Source organism: Callithrix jacchus, chromosome 17 (genome assembly GCF_049354715.1).
Source record: "Callithrix jacchus isolate 240 chromosome 17, calJac240_pri, whole genome shotgun sequence".
NCBI classification, from domain to species: Eukaryota; Metazoa; Chordata; class Mammalia; order Primates; family Cebidae; genus Callithrix; species Callithrix jacchus.
The window spans coordinates 38854867-38882136 of record NC_133518.1 but is presented as its reverse complement, the minus strand read 5'-3'; the positions used below and the strand labels follow the sequence as shown (position 1 = coordinate 38882136).

At 36.3% G+C, this 27270-nt stretch overlaps 1 protein-coding gene across 13 annotated transcripts in view; it reads right to left on the bottom strand.

Moving 5' to 3' along the window:
• Window positions 1–113: 113 nt before the first annotated feature.
• Window positions 114–27270, bottom strand: part of PLSCR4 (phospholipid scramblase 4) — a 64640-nt gene continuing 37483 nt past the window's right edge. For 4 of the 13 annotated variants that reach the window (XM_035278797.3, XM_017965771.4, XM_008983705.5 and 1 more), the window contains 5 exons: window positions 23878–23920; window positions 22221–22447; window positions 18989–19150; window positions 17470–17628; window positions 14355–16492 (listed from right to left, as the gene is read on the bottom strand). In XM_035278797.3, the coding sequence (XP_035134688.1) occupies window positions 16448–16492; window positions 17470–17628; window positions 18989–19150; window positions 22221–22447; window positions 23878–23920 (636 nt within the window). In that variant the 3' untranslated portion in view covers window positions 14355–16447. Of the gene's footprint in view, window positions 12745–14354; window positions 16493–17469; window positions 17629–18988; window positions 19151–22220; window positions 22448–23877; window positions 23921–27270 lie in introns of those variants that run through there. The other 9 variants (XR_013528573.1, XR_004736081.3, XR_013528575.1 and 6 more) reach the window with 6 other exon arrangements.

Here is a 27270-nt window from a genome sequence, read left to right as displayed (position 1 = left end):
ATTCTCAAACATTTTGGTCTCAGCAATACTTTCCATCCCTAAAAATTATTAAAGGTCCCAAAAGATCTTTTGTTTGTGAGGGTTATAGTCATTGATATTTACTGTATTCAAACTTAAAACAGATATTTAAATAATATTTATTCACTTTAAAATAACAATGCTATCATGGTAACATCAATAACATATCCAAAATAACTATATTTTTATCACAAAACATTTAGTAAAAAGAATGGCAACTTTCTTTAATATTTGGGTTAACAGGACACTGCTCTACTCATATCTTCTGTGTTTAATTCCTCGTGGGGCTTTTGAAGTATATGAAGAAACCTAGCCTCATACAAATATGTAACAACGACAACAAACTAGACAGGATTATCTCAACAGCCTTTTCAGATCATTGTGGATAGTCTTTGAAGACATACCAAAATTTGAAAAGTGACAATTTTGGAAGGGTTGCTTGTGATGTGAAATCTGTATTTGGTACTCTGTTGCATTAAAATCCATTCATGTATATTGCACTTTGAATGGATCTTTCACATGATTTTGTAACTTTGTGCATTGAAAGTTTCCAATATGTTGACTCTGTTATATACAGCTTCCAAATGTACATTGGAAAATTCCCCCACATACTCATGAGATGAGAGTGAAAAAAGGCAAATAACACTTTAATATTAGTATAAAATTAATTTTTATTATTTCCAGACTGTAGGGCCTAAAGATTAAGAGAGCAGGATCTGGTGTAAGACTAATATGTACAACTATAAGCTCTGCCCACCTTAAGAAAGATACAGGCCTCCATTTATCATGGGTATAATAAAATACCTACATCATTAGAACTGTTATGTTGAGATGACATCATACACGTAACATAATGGCACACCGTAAATGAACAAGAATGATATATATTTTTTTTAACATTTCCTTTTAGTTCTTATTTTTCTCCTGCGCTTTCAGTTTATATTCGTGTTCTCTACCTTTACTTTGTCCTTTCTTCCGGGATCTCACATTCAGGGTATATGTGTCCTTAGGTCCTGATGAAGAAAACATTCAGGTTAGAGTCTTCAGCTAAATCCAAATTGGACCAGGAGACAAGCTCATTTATGCTTTTTAAGAAGTGAGAAAATTTCTAGAAAGTGGAAAGCAAAGCAAATTGAGTTCTTTAATCCCAGGATCCAGAAGTTTCACATATAAGGATATGAGTTATTAAGGGAAGGATATGACTTACCAAGAGAAATCTCTAACTATATACAGGGTCTCCTTGAGCATATCTGTTATAGGAAGCAGTTTCTCCTTCAGGCTGCTTGACTTAACATTTGGGAAGAGCATGGTGTTAGCCTGAGAGAATAGTTGCATTTAGCTCCAGGGCCATAGAATAAAATAGCTGACTTCAGTCATTTTTAAGAAGACTGGCTCAAGTTGGATTCACATTTACTGTTTTGGTTACTATTGCTGTGTAACAAATCACCCAAAATCTCGCAGTGCCACTTAAAACCACCATTTTATTAAGCTCACAGATTCTGGCCTCAGGAATTCAGAAAATACACAGTAAAAACAGCTTCACTCTGCTTCTCCTTGTCTGTGGCATCAGCCAGGAAGATTCAAAGGCTGAGAGAAAACTGAAAGAGCTGGAATCATCTGAAGGCTCATTCACTCACTGTGGGGCTCAGTGCCTATGCACAGTCTCTCCAGGGAGCCTGAGCTAATTCACAGTAGACAGCTTTAAGGTGTTCAAGCTTTACATGGTGGCTTAGAGCTCCAACAGTGAGTATTCCAGAAACAAGTTTGAAACTGCACTGTCATTCATGTCTTAGCTTCATAAGCCACACTGTCGTTTCCATCACACTCACCTGGTTGAAACAGTCACAATCACAAGATTAGCTATATTCAAGGGGAGGGAACAAAGACACTACCATCTCTCACTAGGAGTAGTGTCAAATAATTTTTGGCCATGGTTTAAAACTGCCTGAGTTCCAGACAAGAAAACTATTAATTGGAGTTCAACGTAAAGAACAATTTAATCTTCTGAGCTTGGACCCAGGGCTGGAGAACAAACAGAACCAACAAAAGGTTTCCGAGTCCAGGGAGTAAGAGGTTAACTTGGATGTTTCGTGACTTGGCTGGCTGAGGCTGGAAAAGCATCAGAGTTTCTTGGGTAGTAGAGCTGGATATGAAGAGACTGAATGTGGAAGCTTGGCAAGGAAATTGGAGAGTAGAGAATAAAGAAAACAAAATCACTCATAATCCAACTCCCCAGAAGCATCGGGGGAGTTTTTACATTCTGATGTGTTTCTTTTAGTGTTGTGTCTGCACATATGTATATTTAGGATTTATGCTGCACGTATGTGTATATAAACAAGGAACATGCATGTGAAGCAACACTGCAATCATACCATGTAATAAATTTTATGTCCTATCTTTCAAATCAAGAATTGGCTTACTTCTCATTAGCATCCCACTCTGAAGAGATTTACATTTCAGTTCTGTTCACTCCTGCTAAATCAGTTAAGTTAGTCCTGACAGAGTTCCTGTGTACCTAAGTTTCTCTGTCCATTGCCAACAACTTGCCACTAAGTCTTTGTTGCTATTGTTTTTTAAGTATTTGCCAATATGAAAAGGACTTTCCAATCAAGAAAGGAACAAAGTAATTAATTACTCCTGTCCATAAACCTAAGGGCCAAAGCCTCTAATATATTAAATAACCAAGTTTCTTCTGCACTATAAAGCAGACTCTGCCTTGCACCATGCACCATTCCTGGTGCAGCAGCTACAGCAGCAGCAAAGATTACAAACACACAAAAACAGAACTGCTACTGCAACCATTGCTCATCCCTTCCAGAAATATTGAGAAGGCTCCATGTTACACATTTAGCCACCTAAGGTCTTACCTGCTTTTCTCCTTGTAACAAATGCCTAAAAACAATATAATTGACTCCCGTTCCCTCAACTGGTACCTTCATTTACCAGCAACCACTTTTTATGAGCTAGAAAAGAGGCCAATTAACAGCTCCCAAGCTTGCTGTGCTGACTTCGGAGACACTTACTTCATCCCTCACTTCACCTTCTGAAAGCGGGAACTACAGAACAATCTGGTAAGGAGAAAAATTATTCCCAGATTTTTATAAGAGGACAAAACTTTAGCCAGGAGTTAAATGCAGCTTGCTGAAAGGCTTAGAAGAGCATAAGAAGAGGGAGTCAAGCTGAATATAGAACATGTTGCATTTTTAAACAAAAATGTCTTTCTTTTTTTCTTATGGCCAATGGATATTTTCCAATAACTGCTGTCTCCTTTAAAGTAGCTATCATGACTGGGAACACAATAGTTCTAACTTTAATGATGCTATTCTTACCCACGCTCTTTTTTTTCTTAACTTTTTAATTATTATTATACCTTAAGTTCTGGGATACATGTGCAGAATGTGCAGGTTTGTTACATAGGTATACACGTGCCACGGTGGTTTGCTGCATCCATCAACCCACCAACTACATTAGGCATTTCTCCTAATGCTATCCCTCCCTTAGCCCCCCACACCCTGACAGGCCCTATATCCACACTCTTTTAAACGTATCATCTGAAGTTATCTTTATGGAGACCATCATATTATTTTGCTGATACTCAATGGCATTTATTCAATATTTATTTAGTCCCTACTTCTTGTTAGTTACTGTTATAGGCAGTGAGGATATAAGGTAAACATAACATACAATATCTCCAGCTTTTCAGAACTTATAAACAAGAAAACAAATTATATTTCTTTTTTATATATAAGTTATTGAGGTACAGGTGGTATTTGGTCACATAAGCTCTTAGTGGTGATTTGTGAGATCTTGGTGCACCCATCACCCGAACAGTATATGCTGTACCATATTTGTAGCCTGTTATCCCCTGCCCCCCCCACCTTTTCCCCCAAGTCCCCAAAGTCCATTGTATCATTCTTATACCTTTACGTCCTTATAGCTTAGCTCCCACGGATCAGTGAGAATATATGATATTTGGCTTTCCATTCCTGAGTTATATCACTTAGAATACTAGTTTCCAATCTCATCCAGGTCACTGCAGATGCTGTTAATTCATTCCTTTTTATGGTATATAGTATTCCATCATGTATATATACCACAGTTTCTTTATCCATTCATTGATTTATGGGTGTTTGGGTTGGTTCCACTATTTTGCAACTGTGAATTTTGCTACTATAAACGTGTGTGTGCAAGTATCTTTTTTGAATAATGACTTATTTTCCTCTGGGTACTCAGTAGTGGGATTGCTGGATCAAACAAATTAGTAAGAAAAAAAAAACAGTCCCATCAAAAAGTGGGCTAAGGACATGAATAGACAATTCTCAAAAGAAAATATACAAATGGCCAACAAACATATGAAAAAAATCAATAATGATCTGGGAAATGCCAATCAAAACCACAATGTGATACCACCTACTCCTATAAGAATGGCCATAATAAAAAAAAATTTTTTAAGTAGATATCAATATGGATGCAGTGAACAGGGAACACTTCACTGCTGGTGGAAATGTAAACTAGTACAGCTACTATGGAAAACAGTGTGGAGATTCGTTAAAGAACTAAAAGTACAACAAATTGTATTTCCAATGGTGTTAAGTGCTAAGAGAGCATGATGTGAAGGACTGGATGGGTCTGGGCATGTTTTCCTGAGGTGGTGACATGAAGAAAAGGAGTAAGCTACCTTAAGACATAAGAATGCTCTAAGACCCTTCTGGGAAACAAAGCTTTGTGAGTAAATGAAAAGCCACTGGTGGTTTTCAGAAAAGAGTAACTTAATTTGGTAAAGATGGGTTTAACATAAATGAGTGAATATGGTGAGTGTTTCAACCGAAGCATAGAGTTTATGAGAAAAATTCAGTTTCATAGTTTGTGGAATAGGGAGTCATTTTTAAAAGATGATTTCCAAAACTGTGTTAATATTAGATACCTTAAGAGATTATGCTCACCAGGCTCTCACCACAACTAAGTCCTGACAAAGAATAAATATTTTGTTAAACACACACACATACACACACACACTAGGGAAGCTGGGTTTGCAAACAATTTAGTGTATCTAAAAACTGAACAAATGTTATCCGTAGCCGGAAAACTTGGCTACTCACATTGCTTTTCTTTTCTTTCTGGGAGGGTTAAATATGATGTTTGCTTTTTTAAAAAAATTCTTCACAAAAACTTGAATGGCAAATAGAGTCTACAGTTTGTCCAAATGATCACATTCGAACTTAAAGGGGCTCAAGGTAAGGCAGTCACCCAAACTCTAAAATTAGAAATGGGTCATGGTTCACTAGGGGAGCTCTTGCTAACAGAGACATGGAAACATGGTATTCATGCACATTTTTTCCCGTTTCATTTACTTTACCACTCAGACTTTGGGTATCTTCCCCTAAGTTTGTCTGTGACTCAGTTTTAGTTTCAGATGACTTAATGGTTCCATCTAATCAAGGGAAAAGAACATGATTATTTAACATATCCATGATCCCCAGTTAGGATGCCAGGAACCTCAAAGAGGGCTAATCCTGTGGCTTGGCATTTTCATCTTTTCTTTTTACTTAAAAAAAAAAAAAATCATTGCTTACATGTGGCCTGCTAACCAACATTTCCTTCATCCCTTGAGGATATTTCTGGGTCAATTTGCCTTGACAGCTTATAAAACACTATCCAAGAGCCTAAGTTACCCTGTATAGAGCAAAACTAGACCAGTTCTTATACTTCCTTGTTTTACCTAGTAAAAATGTTAATGTTTGCAAGGGCCACCCTCATCCACATATATGATCTCATTTTAGTTCTCACAATCACACTGTTATCAAAACAATTTAGGCACTATGGCTTTAATTTTACAGATGCAGAAGTGAAGGAGCACAGAGTTTTGTGTCTGACCTAAGGTCACTTAGTAAGGCTGGTTGCTGGACTTAAGCCAATGTCTGGGCCCCACAAAATTTAGTACACTCTAACTAATACATCACAATGTTTCTATAGAATACACCCAAAACTTCCCATACATGCTTTCCTACCCCCAAATGAGTATTAGACACTTACAGTTTAAGTGTTTGTTGTACTCCTATTTTATATTTATCTATTATCACAATTTGTGTGGTTGATGAAAAATTCCAGAAAATGAAGAAGTGTAAAAGTTGGCAGAGATAATAGTCCTTTATCTCTCTAGACCATTATGGAAAGACTCTGTGGTTTATATTTGAAAATGGCACTGAAAACAGCATTCAGGACATAAATTTACTGCAATTTCCCTATCCTCTAAAGCTTACATTTCCACATCAATAAAAGTGGGATAATACATGGAAAGGGGTCCCGATAGTTCTGCGCACACATCAGCTAGCCTATATGTGCATTTTCTTGATTTACAACCTTTTCGTGTGGTTCAGGAAAAAAAAAATTAGTAAAAACTGTAATAGGTTGAATTGTTCAAAAGGAGGAAGGTGTAAGGATGGGGATGGAAGTACTAGGAGTGGATTTGGGAGTTGCTTACTTACTGAGTTATGAGTGAGGGAATACAACAAGAAACTAAGCCAGTTGTTATAAAGCTTAGGACTACTCAGGAAGGGAGATGAATGAAGACTTCTAGCAGGTATTACTGCGCATTAGCAAGATGATTCGTCTTGGTTTTCTCCTCAGTGTTCAGTCTCCTTAACAATCCTTTATATACAGAGAAAATGTACATTGCTCTTTAGTGATTTTTAGAGTACTGCTGTGTTTTGTTTGTAGGGTTGCCAGATTCGACAAATAAAAATACTGGGAAACACAAGAAGTGCCCCCTGCAATTAAATCTAATTGCATTCAAGGACATTCAGATAAGCAATGAATGAATTTTTTGTGTCTCGAATATTGCATGTGACATTCTTTTACTAAAAATTGACGTCTGAAATTCACATTTAATAGAACCTGTATTTCATCTAGCAACTTGGCTAAAAACACAGATAAAAGCAAGACAGTTGTTTTATTGGCTCACATGCAAATTGAGGGAAAGTTTCCTGGAGGCTTTCAGGCAGCAACAGCTGTTCCCATACTTGCCTCGACATTAGAATCACCTGGAGAACTCCAGATGCCAGTACAGTGGCTCTGGAATTCTGCCAGACTGTGGGATTTTTCAAAGTATTCCAGGTGACTCATATACAACAGTGAGGAGTTGGTGACTGATGTCCAGTACTTATTAAATTGCCTTATACATAACAAACATCCAGGGAATTTTTAAGTATATTATGCCTAGATTCCCTCATTAACAATTAAATCAATGTCTACAGGCAAGACCCTTGTATTGCTATTACTAAAATGTTTTCAAGTCAGGCCCAGTAATCCCAGCATATCTAGCTGGGATTCCATGCCTGTAATCCCAGCACTTTGGGAGGCTGAGACGGGCAGATCACAAGGTCAAGAGACTGAGACCCTCCTGGCCAACATAGTGAAACTCCATCTCTACTAAAATACAAAAATTAGCTGGGCGTGGTGGTGCGTGCCTGCAGTCCCAGCTACTTGGGAGGCTGAGGCAGGGGAATTGCTTGAACCTCGGGCAGAGGTTGCAGTGAGCCAAGATCCCGCCACTGCACTCTACCCTGGCGCCAGGCAACAGAGACTCTGTCTCAAAAAAAAAAAAAAGTTTTCAGTAAATTTTAATGTTTCTTCACCAGAGTCCTAAATTATAGCCTAAAAATGGCATCCCAGGGCATTTCCAGCTACAGGAATATCATTTCTGAATAAATCTCAAAAAGTTTATTGTAATTTTTTAAATTATGAACTTAATATTTTTCTTATATATTCATGCAATGCAGAAAAATCTAAAATAAATATTAATTCCCAAAATCTACTTTCTTGAGGTATCTACTATTAAAACCTTGATCTATTTTTAACTTATTAGAAAATTTTTAATCATTTACCAAAATATGGAGAATTATATGCTTATACTCTGAAAAGAATGTGTCCTACAAAGAAAAACTGTAGCAATCAATTAGGTTAAATTTATCTACTCTTAGACATATTTTTTTAAATTAACATCTGGGTTAGGGCTTACATATTTTAAAAGCTTATATGTTGGGAGATAAGTTTTTTTTTGTTTTTTTGAGACAGAGTTTCGCTCTTGTTACCCAGGCTGGAGTGCAATGGCGTCATCTTGGCTCACCGCAACCTCCGCCTCCTGGGTTCAGGCAATTCTCCTGCCTCAGCCTCCCGAGTAGCTGGGATTACAGGCGCGCACCACCATGCCCAGCTAATTTTTTGTATTTTTAGTAGAGACGGGGTTTCACCATGTTGACCAGGATGGTCTCGATCTCTTGACCTTGTGATCCACCAGCCTTGGCCTCCCAAAGTGCTGGGATTACAGGCGTGAGCCACCACGCCCCGCCGATAAGTATTTTATTACTGGGTTTAGATGCAGATAAGAGACCTCCCCAAAAATATTTTATTTAAACATTTTATTTCTTAAGTGTAAACAGTCTAGGAATCATATGGCAGCTCTGCAATGGCATCATTTTATCTAAGAAATCTCAGCAACCCAAGTTTCTTCTCTTATTGTTCTATTATTCAGTGTACATTCCCAAGATCAGCTCGTGGTCCAAGAACGGTGTTCTGCTGCCAGACTTCACATTGACACTGAAGTCCACAAGAAGCAGGAAAGAATAAATAGCAGCAAAAGATATATACCATTTATCTTTTAAAGAAGTTGCCACACCTCACTTTTAATGGGCCAGAACTTTGCCATGTTTCCACACCTAGATGAAATGAAACAGTGTGTTTATTCCAGGCTTCAATGTGAATCAATGAAACCAGAAGCTATAATATTAGAGAAGACTTCAACGGACAAGCATACCCCTTCCGCAATCATTCCCCACTCCTGACATTTCCATGTGAGATAATGGCATTACAGAATACTCCTGACCATTCTCTGCCTTCTATAAGAAAAAAAACTGAGCATGAGTAGTTCAACCCCTTCTTTTTGTCTCTCTTCAGGGAGGCAGGCTGTCTAAAGGGCACACACAGTCCTTCCTCCTCCATGGGGTAGTATTAGAGAGACAAGCCTCTACCAGGAACTGTTTTTACATCTCTGCCTGAGACAAGGAGGGTAACTGATTATATATCATTCTATAAACCTATTGATGCCAGAATATATGGCATATCTTTAAAACAGCCTTATCAGGATAAAAATGATTTCTGCTTTCCTTTGCTATTTTTCAATAGATTTCACTGACAAAGTAATCTCTCAAAACACCAGCAACATATACATAGTTTCCTTTTGAAAGTTACAAAGCTATCAGTGAAGTAAACAATATAATATCTCCCTGATTTCTATGTCCAGGCAGGCCCTCTGGTCATATCTCAAACAAATGTCTTTTTTGTAAATAGAAATGCATGAAGTCATATAGAATGCATAAAGCCATGTAGAATTAAGAGAGATACACAAACACAACAAACAAACAAATAGAAATGTTACAACTATTAGAAAAAATAATAAAATCTAAGTAATTCAAAGGGATAAAATAGACCCTTAGCGTGGTCAGGAAAAATGTTTGTAGCTGTCATCTGATTTGCCAGACTTTTGAAAAAAATGTCCCCACATCCCCAGCCATATTGTCTATTCCTTGTCATCTGTCAGGTCAGTAGGCAGGCTGGGTCACATCTGGGCAGACTGTATTCCATGCCCATCAGCCATATTTTCCTTTTCCTACTGAAATAATGGCTTGATTCTGTCTGCGCCCATCTGACATTCTCTTGTTAACTAACAATTACATCTCTTCAAAGCAGGAACGTCTATCAATTAATAGTTTTTAACAACAAATGCAAAAATACATATTTTAATAAAGAAATTGAACTCAGATGTGCATGGTGACTACAGAAGAAGAGAAAGGTATATCAATGTATGAATGGAGGAATAAAAAAGTCTGTTTCTCAGGACATATAAATGTCTTTGTTTTTTTGATAACATAGTGTTTTGTTTCTCCTTTATAGTTAGAAAATCTCTGCAATTAATCTGGTTATTGGGGTAGACACCAATGTGCTTAAAAAAGATTTTGAACATTAGAATAATTTTAAACTGGGTTTTAATTTTTTCACGCTTAAAATCTCAATGTTACAAAATATGTTGCTTTAAAATGTTTTAAATCTACACTAAATTTTTGCTGTGGTGGCACAGAAACTGGGATAAAAATGACAATCTGTATTTTTAGTTCTAGTTTGATTACTAATTAATTCTCAATGTAATTTTGTACATATAACCTGGGTCTCTCCCACTTCTTTCCCTTATATATTAGAATGTAGAGCAGATGGTCCTTAATACTTCTTCTGATTTTAAAATACACTGATTCTATTCATTAAAATTTATAGATTAGTACTGACAAATTCTTGGATTTAAAAATGAGCATAGTTCAACAACAAAAAAAATCCGTGAGTTAGTGCTGCCCCCTGTTGCAGCTTGTTTTATTCAGCGTTCTGACACGTGGAGTGGAGAAAGGTAGCAAAGCTAGATAAATATTTTGTCACTCTACTTGCTGGTCTCTGACACTCTCCACTTGTCTATTTCTGTAAAATCAAGAGCTTTTAAAATGGTCTGATCTTTAACTATGTTAGCTTTTACCTGTTACAATGAAAAGTTAAAACTCATGTAAATTGTTTAGTGATTGTTAGCTAAGACAATTTGAGCAACATGTTTTCAAAACTGTTTATAAAGATTGCTCCTATAATTTCCGAAAATAAATTTGCCTAAGCCTGATCATAGAAGAGCTGACACAATTTTAAATAAATGTATTTTATTTAGCAACACTACTAGAAATATTAAAACATTTTAAGAGAATCTGGAACTTAACAATTCATCTCAAAGAGAAAAACATTTAGTTGTAACTTAGGTATAACAAATAGTAGTAAGTTGCAAATTTCAAAATTATATGGTTACATTTATGTTAAGGAATTTTTCTCTGAATATTTCACTGTAAAAATTATATTCAGTTTTAAAAAATAGGTCACTCACATTGCTGGCAATGTTGCAAACTAGATAATCTTAAAATCCTCTTTCCACAGAACATCTAAAGTCTGACTGAAATATAACCAAAAGGCACTTAGATGCAAAGGGTAGATTTTGGGAGAGTATAAGATTTTAACAGAAGTCAAAAATAAAAAATAATTGGACATTTTCGACTATTAAGCTTAGTCTGACATTTTCTTTGGCTTCTCAAATCAAAGGAGTCACCAATCTTTATTAGCAAGGGGCTTTGATTTTACCCATCACCAGGAGGCTGGAAGTGCGGTCCTGGGCTTAGGTAAGGCTTGGTATTTGAAGAGAGAACCCCAGTAAAGTGAAAAGTCTCAAAGGGACACATTCCAGTATGAAAAGTGAAATAGAAAAATTGGCAAATAGAAATTAAGAGAAACCTTGATTATTTTGACCTCTGCTCCAGGTAGGGAAAATTTGTTCCCTGAGAATTTATAAACTAGGATTTGTCTACATCATTTAGGGGTTCATATTTGAAATGCATACATGACTTGAGAAACACCAAACTGAAGAAAGAATATAAAAAATGGTCATCAGCTGGTAACACCACTGAGGCACCAGTAGGAGCAAAGGCAAGCCTCTCTGGAGAGAGCTACCCTCAGACAAGACTTTCTTGGAGTCTCTTAGGTTTCCTGGCCATAGTCCTAATTTGAAAACACATGAAGTAGCATGCCACCTTTCTTCTCTATTTCTGTTTCCCTGGATTTCAGGTTAACAGACAAATCAAATATTACACAGAGATGAAAGAAAAACAGGGCATAAAAATGTCAAGTGTAGACTCTGGATGTTTGTACCAGTACTAGGCTGTTTTGGTTATTACAGCTTTGTAGTATAATTTGAAGTCAGGTAATATAATGCCTCCAGCTTTGTTCTTTTTGCTTGTCATTGCTTTGAGCAGTCAAATAATGGCTTTGTGGATACACAACTAGCTGAGTGGCCTTGTGCAAGCCACCTAAATCTTCATTTTCTACTTTGTAAAATGGGAACCATTATAGTAATCTCTCATAGGGTTATAATAATTAAATGGGCTAATATGTAGAAAGTCTTTAGGATTGGAAGAGTATCTGGCTTATAGAAAGCATTAAATAGAGCTGGCTGGTTTTGATCATCTTCATCACTATCATTATTGTTATTATAGGCAGTTGCATTATACCACCTACCTCATGATTAGGTTGTTTTTTCTCCATATGTGCCCCAGATGCATATCCATCTGTCCTAGAATTAAATCTTTGGGCAAAGCTAGCAATTATATATCCCCAAATTACATGATTTCACAACTGGTTTCTGTGCTGAGAAGCAGTACAAGTAAGAACAGCAAGAAATTTAATGGGCAACTATTAAGTTAGCTAATGACAATACCATGTTTTTATAATTTGCAATTTATGTTTTTTGTTTAGATATTATGTGCAAAGGCATTCCCATCACCCCAGCTCTAGCACCTTCCCCACCCTCATTACACACACTAGTGAACACTCACCACCAACCTACTCTGGGCAGCTGGGACACAGGATCAGGACAATTGGCCTCATCAGAGTTCTGGTTGAAGATTGGGCAGCTGTACAAATTTCTTGCATTAACTAAGTTCCACCTCTACTACTCTCCCTTTTCTAGGAGCTTTCCTATATCTCACCTTTTATCCAACTCTTTGGTTTTCCTTCATTACAAGCGTAGCAGGGAAAGAAACTCCTTATAGTACTTCATCTTCTGGTTACGATCACCTCCTGATGAGGTTTGCTCTTCCTCTGAAAAATGAGATTGATGTTTACCTCATTATATAGTTGTGAGAATTCAGTAATACACATTTTCAAACAAAAACACTATATTTATTTTATGTAATACTTAGCTTTGTGCTACAATTGTTTGTCTACTTGCTTCACCCTTGCTGAAGACGACATGTTCCTTTCCATCTTCTTGAACACCTAAGACAGTGTCATACGCATATCTGAATTTTTTTCATTTACTCACCAGTATTGATTGAACATCGTAGATATACTAGACACTGTCCTGAACTCATGGTTTACCATAATAAGCAATCAATCCCAGTTTTGCTTGATGAAATAGCAAAAGTAACATTTTCAGTTACACCCACCATGTATTCAGCTTGCAGACATAGCTATAAAGTGCATCTTACTTACCTCCAGCAGGAACAAGAGGTTTCTCTGGGCATATAACACAATCAGCCTGCTTTAACTGTCTCATTAAATGGAACAAAAACATATTATGCAGCACTTGAGATGGTGCTAATGACATGGCCTTTGAGTGTGCCAGCATTCCACTGAGCATGTATTCATTGTTGTCCTCAAAAATGTGTGTTTTGTTTGTTTAAAAGTTTATCTGGCCCACTAGCCTCTGAGTCCCTGAGAGTAGTAATTACGTATTTTTTATCTTTGTATTGCTCTCTGCCTTAAGAAATAGCTCAGTGTCTGAATTTAGTAAACGTTCAGTAAAGTGCTGATGGAATGAAATAGTGGAGAGAATGGAAAAAGTTTTATGACTACTACAGTAAATATTTCAAAAATATATCCTCTTACTATATTTTTATTCACTTAGCAGACACTGAGTAAATGCCTACCATGTGCTATTATTAACCATGCTAAGTGTTATCACATAGTATCTCAAGCTGCCTCACTTTGGCTACTTTGGAGTATTTCACTCTGCTTTTCTCTGAGATTTACAATTTAAGAGGCCTAGAGGAAAATGGAAAGTGCATTCTATGAAGTTATGGAAAAAGATCCATTTTTAACATTAGCTATTACTAGCCAAATAGCTGAATTTGATATTAGTTTATTAAATCCAGACATTGTATGGGTTTCCCAAGCTTGCTTCTTTCAATATTTATTAAATCCAACCTTGAACACTGGGGAAAAAAAGACTGAAAAGTAGCCAGCTGCTCCAACAGGAACAATATACCATACTCTAGAATCACTCTAATTATTCTATGCCTGCATTTAATTTAGTATCTAGTTGGTTAGAAAACAAGGCTATTAAATAAGGCTTGTAACCTGATTTTTGTATAATTTCTGGACAATCTGGTCATTTTGAAAAAATATTTTAAAATGCATCCTTTACTGACGGTTACAAATTCTAGCAACTTTTCTTAATGATATGCTGACACTGAAATTATACTTGAAATTTAAATGTATTTTAAGAGGATTAGAAATAAGTTTTTACAAATAACTTGGTCATATAAAAAGCTAATTACTACTAAGGAATACTACAGAAATGACTTTAATAGTATTAAATTTATATTAGAATAGAAGGGCCTTGAATAAACCTAATAATCAATAAAAATTTCTTCAGAATCCCTGTGAAAAAAGTATTTGAAGAGTCAAAGTTAAAAAATAAAACAGTGTTTTACTATTAACCATTGTGTATTTATTTAAAAGCCACAAACGATATAAAAAAGCATTAAAGCACAAATTTCAGATAATTTGTTTTTTAATCACCCTGATAATTTTATACAATAAAATATCATTAATATAGAAATTATGTGAATTGTATTAAAACTATGACATTTGATAATATTTTATAAAGAAAGAGAACATTTTAACTCTAAGAGACACAAATACCATAAATTTTTTAAAAAGAAATTTAAAATATCACATCTTATGCTAAATATATATAGACATATTTATTATGATGCAGCAGGTCTTGGAATATAGGTATTTAGGCAAGTTAAAAATAAAAAGTTTATATGGTTAAACTTTCTGAATATTGTTTGTCTGATTTTCTATTTAAATATCAGACATTGTCATAGGAAATATATATATCATAGGAAATATATATGATTGCAATGGCACTTTCAAATATAAGGCAATTAATATTTTAGAAAGCAGCAACTTTTTTTAAAAAGCTAGTAGCAGCATGTAAAAATGAGCATTACAAGAAACTCAGCAAAACAACTTTACCCTGAAAAGATAAATATAATTTAAAAAACGAAGCACCTCTCTTTCATTGAAAAACGAACTGTAGGTTAAGGCCCTCATCTCAGAATAACCCCGTCTAAGAACACTTAGGCTTTCTTTATTTAATAAGGAGCAGAAGAAGAATACATCCCATTCTACATACTGACTGTGTTGAATAAATGCATTCCATGTGCAGGTAGAAAATTAAAGTGTGACAGAAGGAAGTTAATCAGAGTGTATTCACTTATACACTATGTTTTAATTAGTTGACACAAAAATGTGTAATTGATAAGTTATTATTGGTCTTACATATTTCTTACTGGCATGCTGTAGATCACAGAGTAATAGAATGTTTGCTGTATTTTTGTCATTACTCTGTGTAGATACATATTTATTTATCATGTAAATAAAAAGAAGCAATGCAGTATTAGCTGTGCTGGCATTTGTAGATTTCACTTTTTATTTTATAAAGCATTAAGTGCTACATAAAATGTCACACTTCCAAATTTAAAAACATAACTCCAATTCTTCCCATTAGAACAGCATGGTGATCACCAAAGATCTTGAAAAACAACAACAACAAAAACAAAGATCTCTTCTGTATCACATCAAATGAGATACAAAGGTGTACCAGGCAATCTTAGAGATTTGGCAACATATTTTATATATAAGGCATCTGTAGCCAAGAATCGTTATGAATTAAATGTACAAATATATTATGTATAAATGTATTAAATACAAGCTTCATATAATGACACCAATGTCTCTAAGTTGCTCAGCGTTCTTGATTGGCCGTGGCCCTGGTCATCTCCTTTCCTGATAATCTGATTCTGCATTCATATATAGGCAGCTCCTGATCATCCATGCCAGTGAATGAGAAAACAGGCATGGAATACATAAACCTTAACGTTAAAAAAAATGCATGTTTTATTTTGTAATAAAATCAAATTTCCCACTGAAACCTTCAAAAATTTTGCAGAATGAGGTTTTGATACACATGTACAAGTAGTACCTTCTAAGTACAAGAAAACATAATTATTTGTCTGCCTTTTTGTTTTTAACAATGAAGACTAACATTCTTTTTACATGGAAACATGTTTGTCTTCAGTATGAGCACGTGTTGGTGGAGCGGAAAGGTAGGAAAGGGTTAGAGATTTCCATCCTAGCAACGTTATTTTATCCCAACAACGTTTGCTCTAAAAAGCCTTATTATTTCACTGCCTATTAATATGAGAACTCTGGGATTCATTTTCCCTTATCTCATGTTTATAGTGTTTTCAGCTTACTTTATAGATGTTTACTGAGTCAATGAGTCATAGCTTTTCAGGATGAACTCCTATTCTACCAGAGAGATACTCAATTGAAACACACTTTCAGATTGTGTTCTTGCAAGCACACTCTCAGCTGTCAAAGTAAACACCCAATAAAGTACTCTGCAAAGCAAAGAAATACACTTGTAAATAGTTGAGTGTTGACGTAAGCCCAACCCAACTTTTCAGTTTTTCAAAATTAACCATAGTTGATGGCTTGCTGTGTTTCTCTATCTTGAATGTTGTGGTGGAGATCTTTCAAAATACATGAAGTCCTGAAATTGGAAAAAGAATTGTATGTAGACATATAGATAATTAGGTATAATGCATGTAGGATTATCCTTTGTAATTATTAAGTGATTCCCCGATTCCAATTAAAATAAATAAATCTAGGGAAATATTTATGAAGAGGACCTATTGTGAAGAGCAGCAGCAACAAATTTGGAATTGTTAGTTTTCCATTTTAAGTACCAAGTAACTGAATTTCATCATTAAAAGAGAGTAAAAATGTCGTAATTGAAGGATTGGACAACCCCAAGGAATACACTGGCAGGCAGAAAGGAAGGAGGGAAAGGACACCTACTTTAGAATTAGTTCATTAAGAAATCATAGGCCAGGCATTTTTAAGTAGTGAGAATGACAACATGCAATGATGACAGTTACACCCATTGGATACCCAATGTCATCTAAGCACTCTCCTGGTCATTTTACTCATGATAGCTAATATTCATAAACTGGAAAAATATATGTATGTTTATCTCCATTTTACAGATGAGGAAACTGAGGCTAACAAGTGTTAAACACTTAATTTTTTTTTTTTTTTTTTTTGAGATGGGGTTTCACTGTTGTTACCCGGACTGTAGCGCAATGGCACGATATCGGCTCACTGCAACCTCCACCTTCTGCATTCAAGCAATTCTCCTGCCTCAGCCTCCCAAGTAGCTGGGACTACAGGCACGCACCACCATGCCCAGCTAATTTTTGTATTTTTAGTAGAGACGGGGTTTCACCTTGTTGACCAGGATGGTCTTGATCTCTTGACCTCGTGATTCACCCGCCTTGGCCTCCCAAAGTGCTGGGATTATAGGCATGAGCCACCGCGCCCGGCCTTAAACACTTTATGAAACATGTAACTAGTAAGTGGCACAGAGATGAGTTGGCTTAGTTTCAGGGCTTATTCTTTTACTACACTATACTGCTTCTCCACAGAAAGAACAATTCTCTCAGGATAACTCAAAAATAAAATGCTTACAATGAGAAAGCAAGCTCCAAAAATCATGGCTTTCATCTTCACATCCAGATCTAATGGGAAGTGAATGTCAAAATGGTCAGCATCTGCCATTGCTGACAACAAACCATTCCACTTCCGGATAATACTGCCGATGTTGGATACACCATCAAGGGATTTGACCTGGAATGACAAGAATGTGCCTTTATGATGACGGAAATGCACTGAAGCACATGTTTTAGTGTTCTGCTTATCAGTTTACACTGAGATAGCATAAACACAATGCAGAAAAAGACTATGGTAATTATCCAATTTGAAATGAGAAAACAACGGCAAAAAGGGTTAGGTGCCTTGCAACTGGTTAATAACTGACCAGGGTTTATCTTAAAATTCTCAGGCTACTGCTCTTTCTTCATCTTTGAATGAGTTATTAGGGGACCTTTTAAGAGGAGGTATGATTTGAACTGATTATGAAATTCTTCTCAATATAGCAAAGGGTGGGAACTGGGAGAGAATCACTTCCAATCTAGGAAAACCTATGAGCAAATCCCAGGAAACAAATGCTGTGCACTTCACATCACTTAAGTTTTTGCGGAGCAAATCCACCTTGTCTTCTTAATATATGGCTAGATACCTAAGGACTTCAGTTTCTAAAAGGGGAAACCTGGCACTTGCCACAGGGAAAATAGCCAAATACTAATATCTAATGTCACTTGGCAATGGGAATGATCACACACACCGCCCTAGCAATTTGGCTTATCTATATTGGACTTGTAATAAATAAGCAATGCTTAATGATATACTGATATAAAATAAGAACTAAGGAAAGTTTCTTGAGTATTATAGGAAACATATGAACAAGAAGTTTTGAAGATGAGTCTTGCCTAATTGCAAGGCATTCAAAAAATATTCTTTAAGAAGCCTAGGAAATATTTCTAGGAATTTCCTTTGTCAGACTTGTAGGGTAAATGAACAAACATTTTGTAGCCAGTGAGATAAAGGCAAAACAAAATAATTTTTCTTTTCATTGAAAAACTGTTATAACTATTATAAGTTTTATCCATGTTATTAGTATTATCCTATTTCTTGAGGATGTTGGCAAACTTGTATTCTGCAAACAACTATTTTCACAGCCCTAGGAGTACTTGATATGTTCTGTGATATGTTGGGCACTTGCATTACTTACAGCCTATATTCCTAGCCTGGAAGTCTATGGAAAAAAGAAAAGGTTAATTACATATAGCCAACAATAGAATAAATGAATTAGGTCAAGCTATTTACTCTCAGAACATTTAATGTTTTAAAGATTTCTTTTTATTTTTATCAAGCACTAAAATCATAAAAAAGCTCTCACTTTGGAAAACTCAAACAATCCACTAACAATAATTTTAAAATCTTTTGATGTCAACTGGTTAATTAACTCTTTCCTCACACTACATTATTCACTCACATGAAAAAAAAATCATATACAACCAGATCTTTCCATGGCCTGTTAGGTATGAGTAGGAAAAATATCAGAAATCTTATTTTTAAATAGTTTTACCTCAAACACAGAATCTGAACCACAGCCATAGGTTGAGCATGGCCCACGCACTCTCATCACATTTTCTTTCTTCTCATTTTGGATGCTGTACACTGCCCTGCACAGGTTCCAGTGTTCTGCAACAAAGCCAAGGGTGACACCAGGAGGACACTGCACCTCCAGCTGCAAATAAGACAGTGACAGAAGTTAGGATGCTGCACGCATACATACACACATACATAACCTAGATGTGCCCTTACTCATTCAAAGAGCAGGGAAATTATGTTGGGAGTGATAGCCTTCCATTTAACCCAGGCCATTCTTCGGGTTATATTTCAGTGAGAAGCTTTAAGGGATGAGATCATGTTTCCCTCTGAGACAAACAGCAGGCTTCATCATGGCTTGTTATATAATGGCCAGTTGTCCAAGCTTAGTGTTCGTAAGCTGCACAAACAGCCTGGCCTAGGCTCCTCCAAGTCAGAACTTGGAGATGAGGGGAACCTACACACACTTATGCTGCCTGCTGTGCTGTAAGGTCCTCTGTCTCCTTCCTAGGAGTCTCATTTCTTCTGATTCAATCTATGAAACAGTAACAAGCCGACTTTTTAGATTTGAAGTTGGATAAAATCAAATCTCTGACATAACAAGGATAACAGAAAACAAAAGAGAAGAGAGGCATTTTGAAAATTGTATATTGTGAAAAAAACAAAATGTGTGTGGGTTTATAAAGCCATTTTTTTTAAGTTTTAAAATATTGTCCACTATTCTGTTTTTAGCTATTTATCTTCAACAATATTATTTTGTGAAGAATTAAGATCTTCCTATTTAATAATAATGAGTCATAAAGATTAACTTATTTGGTAAGAGCCCAAAGTGAAAGTTCTATTGACTATTTCTCTGATGTTACATGTACTTTCATAAGAATTTGGGGAAAGGATTCCCAGGACATGGAACAGGACTACACAGCTTCATAGATTGTTAAACTAAGGTACTATTGTTCATATGCATACATTCACACCTATATAAAAATATATAAATTTTAAAGTATTATAGAACTATCTAAGTTTAAGCCCATGAGATAAAAATCAAAATGTATAAAAACAAATTCCTTAAAAAATTCCTACCATAGTATACTAGTGAGCCATAAAAAAAAAATGAACTAGTGATATATGTAAAAACTTGTATGAATCTCCAGGTAATTACCATGGGTGAAAAAGATCAATCCTGAAAAGTTACATAATATATGATTCTGTTTAAATAACATTCTTGAAATGACAAGATTGTAAAAATAGAGAACAGATTAGTGGTTACTGGGGGTTAGGGATAAAGAGGAGGGAGGAAGTCAGATGTGATAATAAAGGATTTTTGTGATGATGGAACTGTTTGGTATTTGTATTGTGCTGATGGAAATAGGAATCTATACAAAATATAAAACTGCATAAACTGAATGTGTATACACACACACACACACACACACACACACATTAATACAAGTAAAACTGGAGAAATCTGAAGAAAAGATCCTGACTAAAGTTGTAAGACAAAAGTGTCATAAATTGGACTAGGCTTGCAATTCTTTTTAGGAGTAAGGGTCTTGCTCTGTCACCCAGGCTGAAGTGCAGTGGTGCAATCATAGGTCACCGCAGCCACGACATCCTTAGGTTTAAATGATCCTCCTACCTTAGTCATCCAAGTAGCTGAGACCACAGACATACATCACCAGGACTGGCTAATTTTTTTTTAATTTCTTTTTTTGTAGAGATGCTATGTTGCCCAACCTCCTAGCCTCAAGTGATCCTCCCACCTCAGCCTCTCAAAATGTTGGAATTACAGGTGTACACCAGCCTGTCCAGCTGTAACTTGATTTGGTTTACTTTATTCTGGCTTCCTATAATTTCAGAAGGCTGTATTTTTAGGTTTTGATTTAAAAAAACTAATTCACAAATATGAAGATAAATGCCTACTATATCCAGAAGGATCAAGGACAATAAGTAGATACTCACTTCAGATATAAGGCTGTTATCACAAGGACAATAATAACAAAGAAGTAAGATATGGGAACAACAGAAAATATTATTGAGTATATACTATTTGCTAGGAAATGTGCAAGGAATTGACTTAATCCTTAAAATGATCATCCTACCTGATAGGTACTATTAATATTTCCATTTTATAGGTAAATAAAGCCCAGAGAGTGTTGTAAACATTAATATTTAGTAAGGATGTCAGCAAACTGACACAAGAACAGAAAATGAAGCACCGCATATTCTCACTCATAGGAGGGTGATGAAAAATGAGAACACATGGACACAGAAAGGGGAGTACTAAACACTGGGGTCTATTGGGGGGAAAAGGGGAGGGCCAGTGGGAGGGCGAGGTGGGGAGGGATAGCTTGGGGAGAAATACCAAATGTGGGTGAAGGGGAGAAGGAAAGCAAAGCACACTGCCATGTGTGTACCTACGCAACTGTCTTGCATGCTCTGCTCATGTACCCCAAAACCTAAAATCCAATAAAAAATTAAAAAAAAAATATTTAGTAAGGATGTTATTTAAAAGAGCATTTAAGTATTCCAGTAATCCGATGATGTATTGTACCACCCAGTTATGTAGAAGAACAACACTAAGGCTCAAACAGGTAATTAAATTGTAGATTTAAGTAGGTGGCATATACAGAATTCAAACTTTGGTTGGTTTCTCTCTAAAACTGCTTTTCTTTTCCTTACAGCACATAACTTTCTTAGAAGTGCACAGATAATGAGTAACCACACTGTAACTCAGCACATCTGCATTCCAGTTCCAGCCCTGTCCTTAGTCATTTTGAGCCACTCTTTATCTGTAACAGTGTATGGGTTACGATGATTACCCTAAAGGTATTAAGTCTCTTCCAATTCTGAAAGTATGGGTTTATATTTAGCATTAGTTTATCTGATGATATGTTGGTAGAGTTAGATAACTGTGGTAGGTAAATTTCTAATTAAGCAGACGCAACTGATGGAATCATAATTATTGACTACACAACCCCAATTGTGCCTGATCCACTTAATTTAAGCACTAAAAAGCAGTAACCAAAAAGAAAAGATCCTCTATGATTTTCCTTAGGTGAGACATTATGGTTTCCTCCCTCCCCACTATCTTCTTCCATTCTGGCTCGCAGGGCCAGGGAAAATCCCTCCTGTGTAGTTCTAGAAGGACCACACTGTGCCATGAAGAGTAGGACTGACGCAAACTGTGGATGAGATTTCCATTCTCTGACCTCTTGTCTGGCAGACGGGCAACAGAAGCAACAGCAGGTACATCTGAAGGGTCTCTGCATTGTCATGATTTCTCGGCCCATACAATCCGTGACCCGGAGGACGAAGGGCCTTAGTGTTCGATAGGCATTCCTGGTAAAGTCATCTGTGTCTTCAGTTACAATGTAAACCATCTGGTCTGAGTTGTTTTTAATATCATATCTATTATTAGTTTCAAAACGTGTCATCACTAAAAAATAAATGAGAAAGTCATCTTTAATTAGAAATACTTAAAACGGGCCTCAGAAAGTCCTTGTTTAGGATTTCTTAAGGGCTTAAAGCAAAATAGCGCCGGGCGCTGAGGCTCACGCCTGTAATCCCAGCTCTTAGGGCGGCAGAGGCGGGAGGATAGCTTGAGCCCAGGAGTTCGAGACCTGCCTGGGCGATATAGCGAGACCCCGTTCTCCACAAAAAGGAAAACAAAAACAAAAACAACAAAAAAAGACAAAAAAAAAAAAGCAAAATAGCTTTCTTAAAGTTTCAGGTGAAATATGTAGAATTGATTAGAGTACCCCAAAAATCATATTATCTAAAAGTATTTAAGCAACTATGAAAATTTAAAACATTTCTTTTTTTTTTTTTTTTTTTTTTTTTTTTTTGAGGCGGGGTTTCGCTCTTGTTACCCAGGCTGGAGTGCAATGGCGCGATCTCGGCTCACCGCAACCTCCGCCTCCTGGGTTCAGGCAATTCTCCTGCCTCAGCCTCCTGAGTAGCTGGGATTACAGGCACGCGCCACCATGCCCAGCTGATCTTTTTTTGTATCTTTAGTAGAGACGGGGTTTCACCATGTTGACCAGGATGGTCTCGATCTCTTGACCTCGTGATCCACCCGCCTCGGCCTCCCAAAGTGCTGGGATTACAGGTAAAACATTTCTTTTAAGAAGTTCAGTGTAAACCTTAAAAAACTTTCTACATAGAAGCAAAGATGAAACAACCCTGTTGTTTCGATTCCTGGAGTATCTGAATTCAGAAAACTTAAATTATAAAACCATTAAAAAGAAATTATACATTTGACCATTAATTAATCAGTTCATAAAACATACTGGGAGGAGTAGGATCATCACTTATTACAAACAAGAAACAAACCAAGAAAAGTTAAAGGCCTATGTGGTGGCCAAACGAATGTGCAGTTGGTTTAACGAGGGCCAGTAATGAGGGCCTTGCTTACTTCCAAGGCACTGGACTACAATTCAGCAGATTTGGATTCTATTTCCAGCTCTGCCACTGATTAGCTGACTGTGGTTTAAATTCTATTTCCAGCTCTGGCAGTGATTAGCTGACTGTGGTGTCCCTGGCTAACTCATTTAGTCTCTTGGCTCCTTTTTTTACTCATCTTTGAAAGGTAAATGTGGAGTAGGAACAATGGGTAAAGTGGATGTTATCAACCAGATAAAATGTGAGCCCTTTTCAAATATAAGAGTTTATGAGTATATGATGTATAGAAGGATAAAATTATACAAAATAATTCACTTTATTACTTTCTTGAAGATAGGCTAATAGAGCAGCTTTTTTTCTTTGAACCATTAAAAAATGATTAATATAAAGAAAGAACTAGATACTGGATAATGCAAATTTCCATCTGATTAAAATACTGCTGAGGACTACAAAAATTGTACATACTTTCCAGAGGCTCAAAATGCTGAAGAACATGTATGTTGTCCAACTGTTGGGATAAAACAAAGCGATTAGAAGACAGAAATAACAGAGTTAAAATACCATTGGAAAAGAAACTGATGAAATAGATATTAAAATATATCATTTAATACCAGAATATATTTTTAAAGCCAATAGAATTTTTTAAAAATTACCAACTGAAATTAGCTTATCTGCCTCGGATCAGATGGATATTAGTGGAGCTGTCCACATTAGAAAAACACTTTTTCAATACCACTTTTAAAAAGTTGTCTGCTATATCAGAAAACGACATCATCTACTTGCTATAGTAATCACATCAGAAGAAGCTGTGTTTATAGATTGTTCCTAGATCAGTTCCTACTCACTGGTCTCTTTACATGTCATTCATAGCATGGAGTTGTTTAGGAAGTTCAGAACGATTAACATGGACCAGCCATAGAGAAGGAAGTCTCTCAGTGGCTTACAAAGAACAAACAAGCCAGGGTGAGCCTCACATGGAGTATCCCATTTAATATTATTTTACAGGTACCTCTAGCAGAGGTTTACACACTCACTCACATTCACTTGATCTACAAATGCTAGGGTCTTCCCCAAGTGCACACTTTAATAAGGGAAGGGTCTATACTGGCAGGAAGCATGTGAATAGGATTAGCGGAAGAGGGAGGAATCATTCCTATATGGCAATGCATGAAAAGGATGGCTGGGTATACCATTTGAGAGATTTGCATCTTAGAAATCATTCTAAAGATGAGCAGTTTGATGGGCACATTATCTGTTACATGTGAGAACATTCTAGCAGAAGATAAGAAATCTTGAGGACACACTGATCATATGTGTATCATTTTACCTCATTTAGGCCATTAGATAATTCCTATTCCCTAGCTCCAGAACACTGCTTGAAGTGCCACATTTTACAAAACATTAGTTAAATACATTAATTAATGAAAAATATACAAATGCAGTAATAACATGAAATTAAAGTAACTAAACATGAATGTTTTATGGTGTGATTAATTACAGGAGGGTACAAAGGGCATAATCAATGCTCAGTTAAGAACCTTTTCTTGTATAAAAACACAATTACATAAGGAGACCTAACCATGCCTCATAAAATACCCAAAGTGTCCACTAAAACGGTTTGTAGTCCATTTTAGAAATCTAGGGCATTAAACTCTAGAAGTGAAAAGTAAAAATATTAACTACTGGCATACTCTGGAAATAATACAAGTCAGGTTCCAGACCAATGCAATAAAGCAAATATTGTAAGAAAGTGAGTCACATGAATGTTTTATTTTCTTACTGAACATAAAATTATGTTTACACTAACTATACTATACAAAGTGTGTAAGAGTATTAAGTGCAAACAAGTACATATCTTAATTTTTAAAAACTGTATAAAAACTGCTAACAATCATCTGAGATTTCAGCTAGTCATAATTCTCTTGGTGGTGAAGGGTCTTGTCTCTATGTTAATGACTGCTAACTCGTTCTTAACAGATGAAGTCTGACATATGAATTGACTGACTCTTCTCTGCATGAAAGATTTCCCTGTAGCACACAATGTTCTTTAATAATATTTTACTACATTAAAACTTCTTTCAAAATTGGAGTCAGTCCTCCTAAAACCTGCCACTGCTTTATCAACTATGTTTATGTAGTATTCTAAACCCTTTGTCATTTCAACAATGTTCACAGTATTCTCACTAGGAGTAAATTCCATCTCAAGGAAGCACTTGCTTTGCTTATCCATAAAAAGCAACTGCTCATGTGTTAAAGTTTTATCATGAGTTGCAGCAATTCAGTCACATCTGCAGGTTCCACTTCGAATTATTGTTCTCTTGTTTCCATCATATCTGAAATTACTTCCTCCACTGAAATCTTGAACCCTTGAAACACCCACAAAAGCTGCAACCAACTTCTCCCAAATACCTGTTAATGTTGACATTTTGACCACTTTCCATGAATCATGCATGTCCTTATTGAATGGCATCTAGAATGGTGAATCCTTTCCACATGGTTTTCAATTTACTTTGCCCAGATCCATCTGAGAAATCACTCTATCTATGGAAACTATAGCCTAACAAAATTCATTTTCTGAACAATAAGACTTGTGAATCAAAATTACATTTTGACCCATGGGCTGCAGAACAGATGTTGTGTTAGCAGACATTAAAACAACATTAATCTCCTCGTGCATCTTCATCAGAGCTTGAGTGACCAGATGCGTTGTCAGTGAGTAGCAATGTTTTGCAAGAGACCCTAACAAGGGAGTTAGTCTGTCCTTTGACGTTTTGACAGCAGGCATTGACTTCTCCTTTTTAGCTAAGAAAGTCCTAGATGTCATCTTCCTCCAACAGAAGGCTGTTTCATCTATATTAAATACCTGTTGTTTAATATAGTAACCTTCATCAATGGTCTTATTATAGCTAGATCTTCTGAAAAACTTACTGCAGCTTCTATATCAGGACTTGCTGCTTCACCTCGCATTTTTATGTTACAAAAGTGCCTTTTTTCCCTCAAATCTTGTGAGCCAACCTCTGCTAGCTGCAAACTATTTTTTCTGTAGTTTCCGCACCTCTCAGTCTTCATAGAATTTAAGAGAGAGAGGGCTTTGCTCTGAATTATGCCTTGGCTTAAGGAAATGTTGTGACTGATTTAAATAATCTTCTACCTAGACCACTAAAGCTTTCTCCATATCAGCAAGTAAGCGATCTTACTTTTTCCCATTCATATGTTTGTTAGAGTAATATCACTTTCAATGTCCTTCATGAACTTTTCCTTGCATTCACAGCTTGGCTGACTGGTGCAAGAAGACTAGCTTTTGGCCTGTCTCAACTTTCAACATGCCTTCCTCATTAAGCGAAATCATTTCCAGCTTTTTAAATTTACAATGAGAGATATGCAATTGTTTCTCTCACTTGAACACTCAGAGGCCATCACAGGGTTATTAACTGGCCTAATTTCAATATTATTGTGTCCTCCCTGGAACTCAGTAATATACGTCTGTTAAGGGGCAGTTATTTGACAAATTGGTAAAGTCATTGGCACAGCCAAGACTCTGGAAATAATATAATTGCACTAATCTGGATGTTTTAGGACTCTTGGTAATCTTGTTTGTTTGTTTGTTTGTTTGTTTGTTTTTGAGTTGGAGTCTCTCTGTCACCCAGGCTGGAGTGCAGTGGTGCAATCTCGGCTCACTGCAACCTCTACCTCCCGGGTTCAAGCAATTCGCCTGCCTCAGCCTCCGAAGTAGTTGGAACTACAGGCATGTACCACCACGCCCAGCTAATTTTTGTATTTTTAGTAGAGACTGGGTTTCACTGTGTTAGCTAGGATGGTCTCGATCTCCTGACCTCATGATCCACCTGCCTTGGCCTC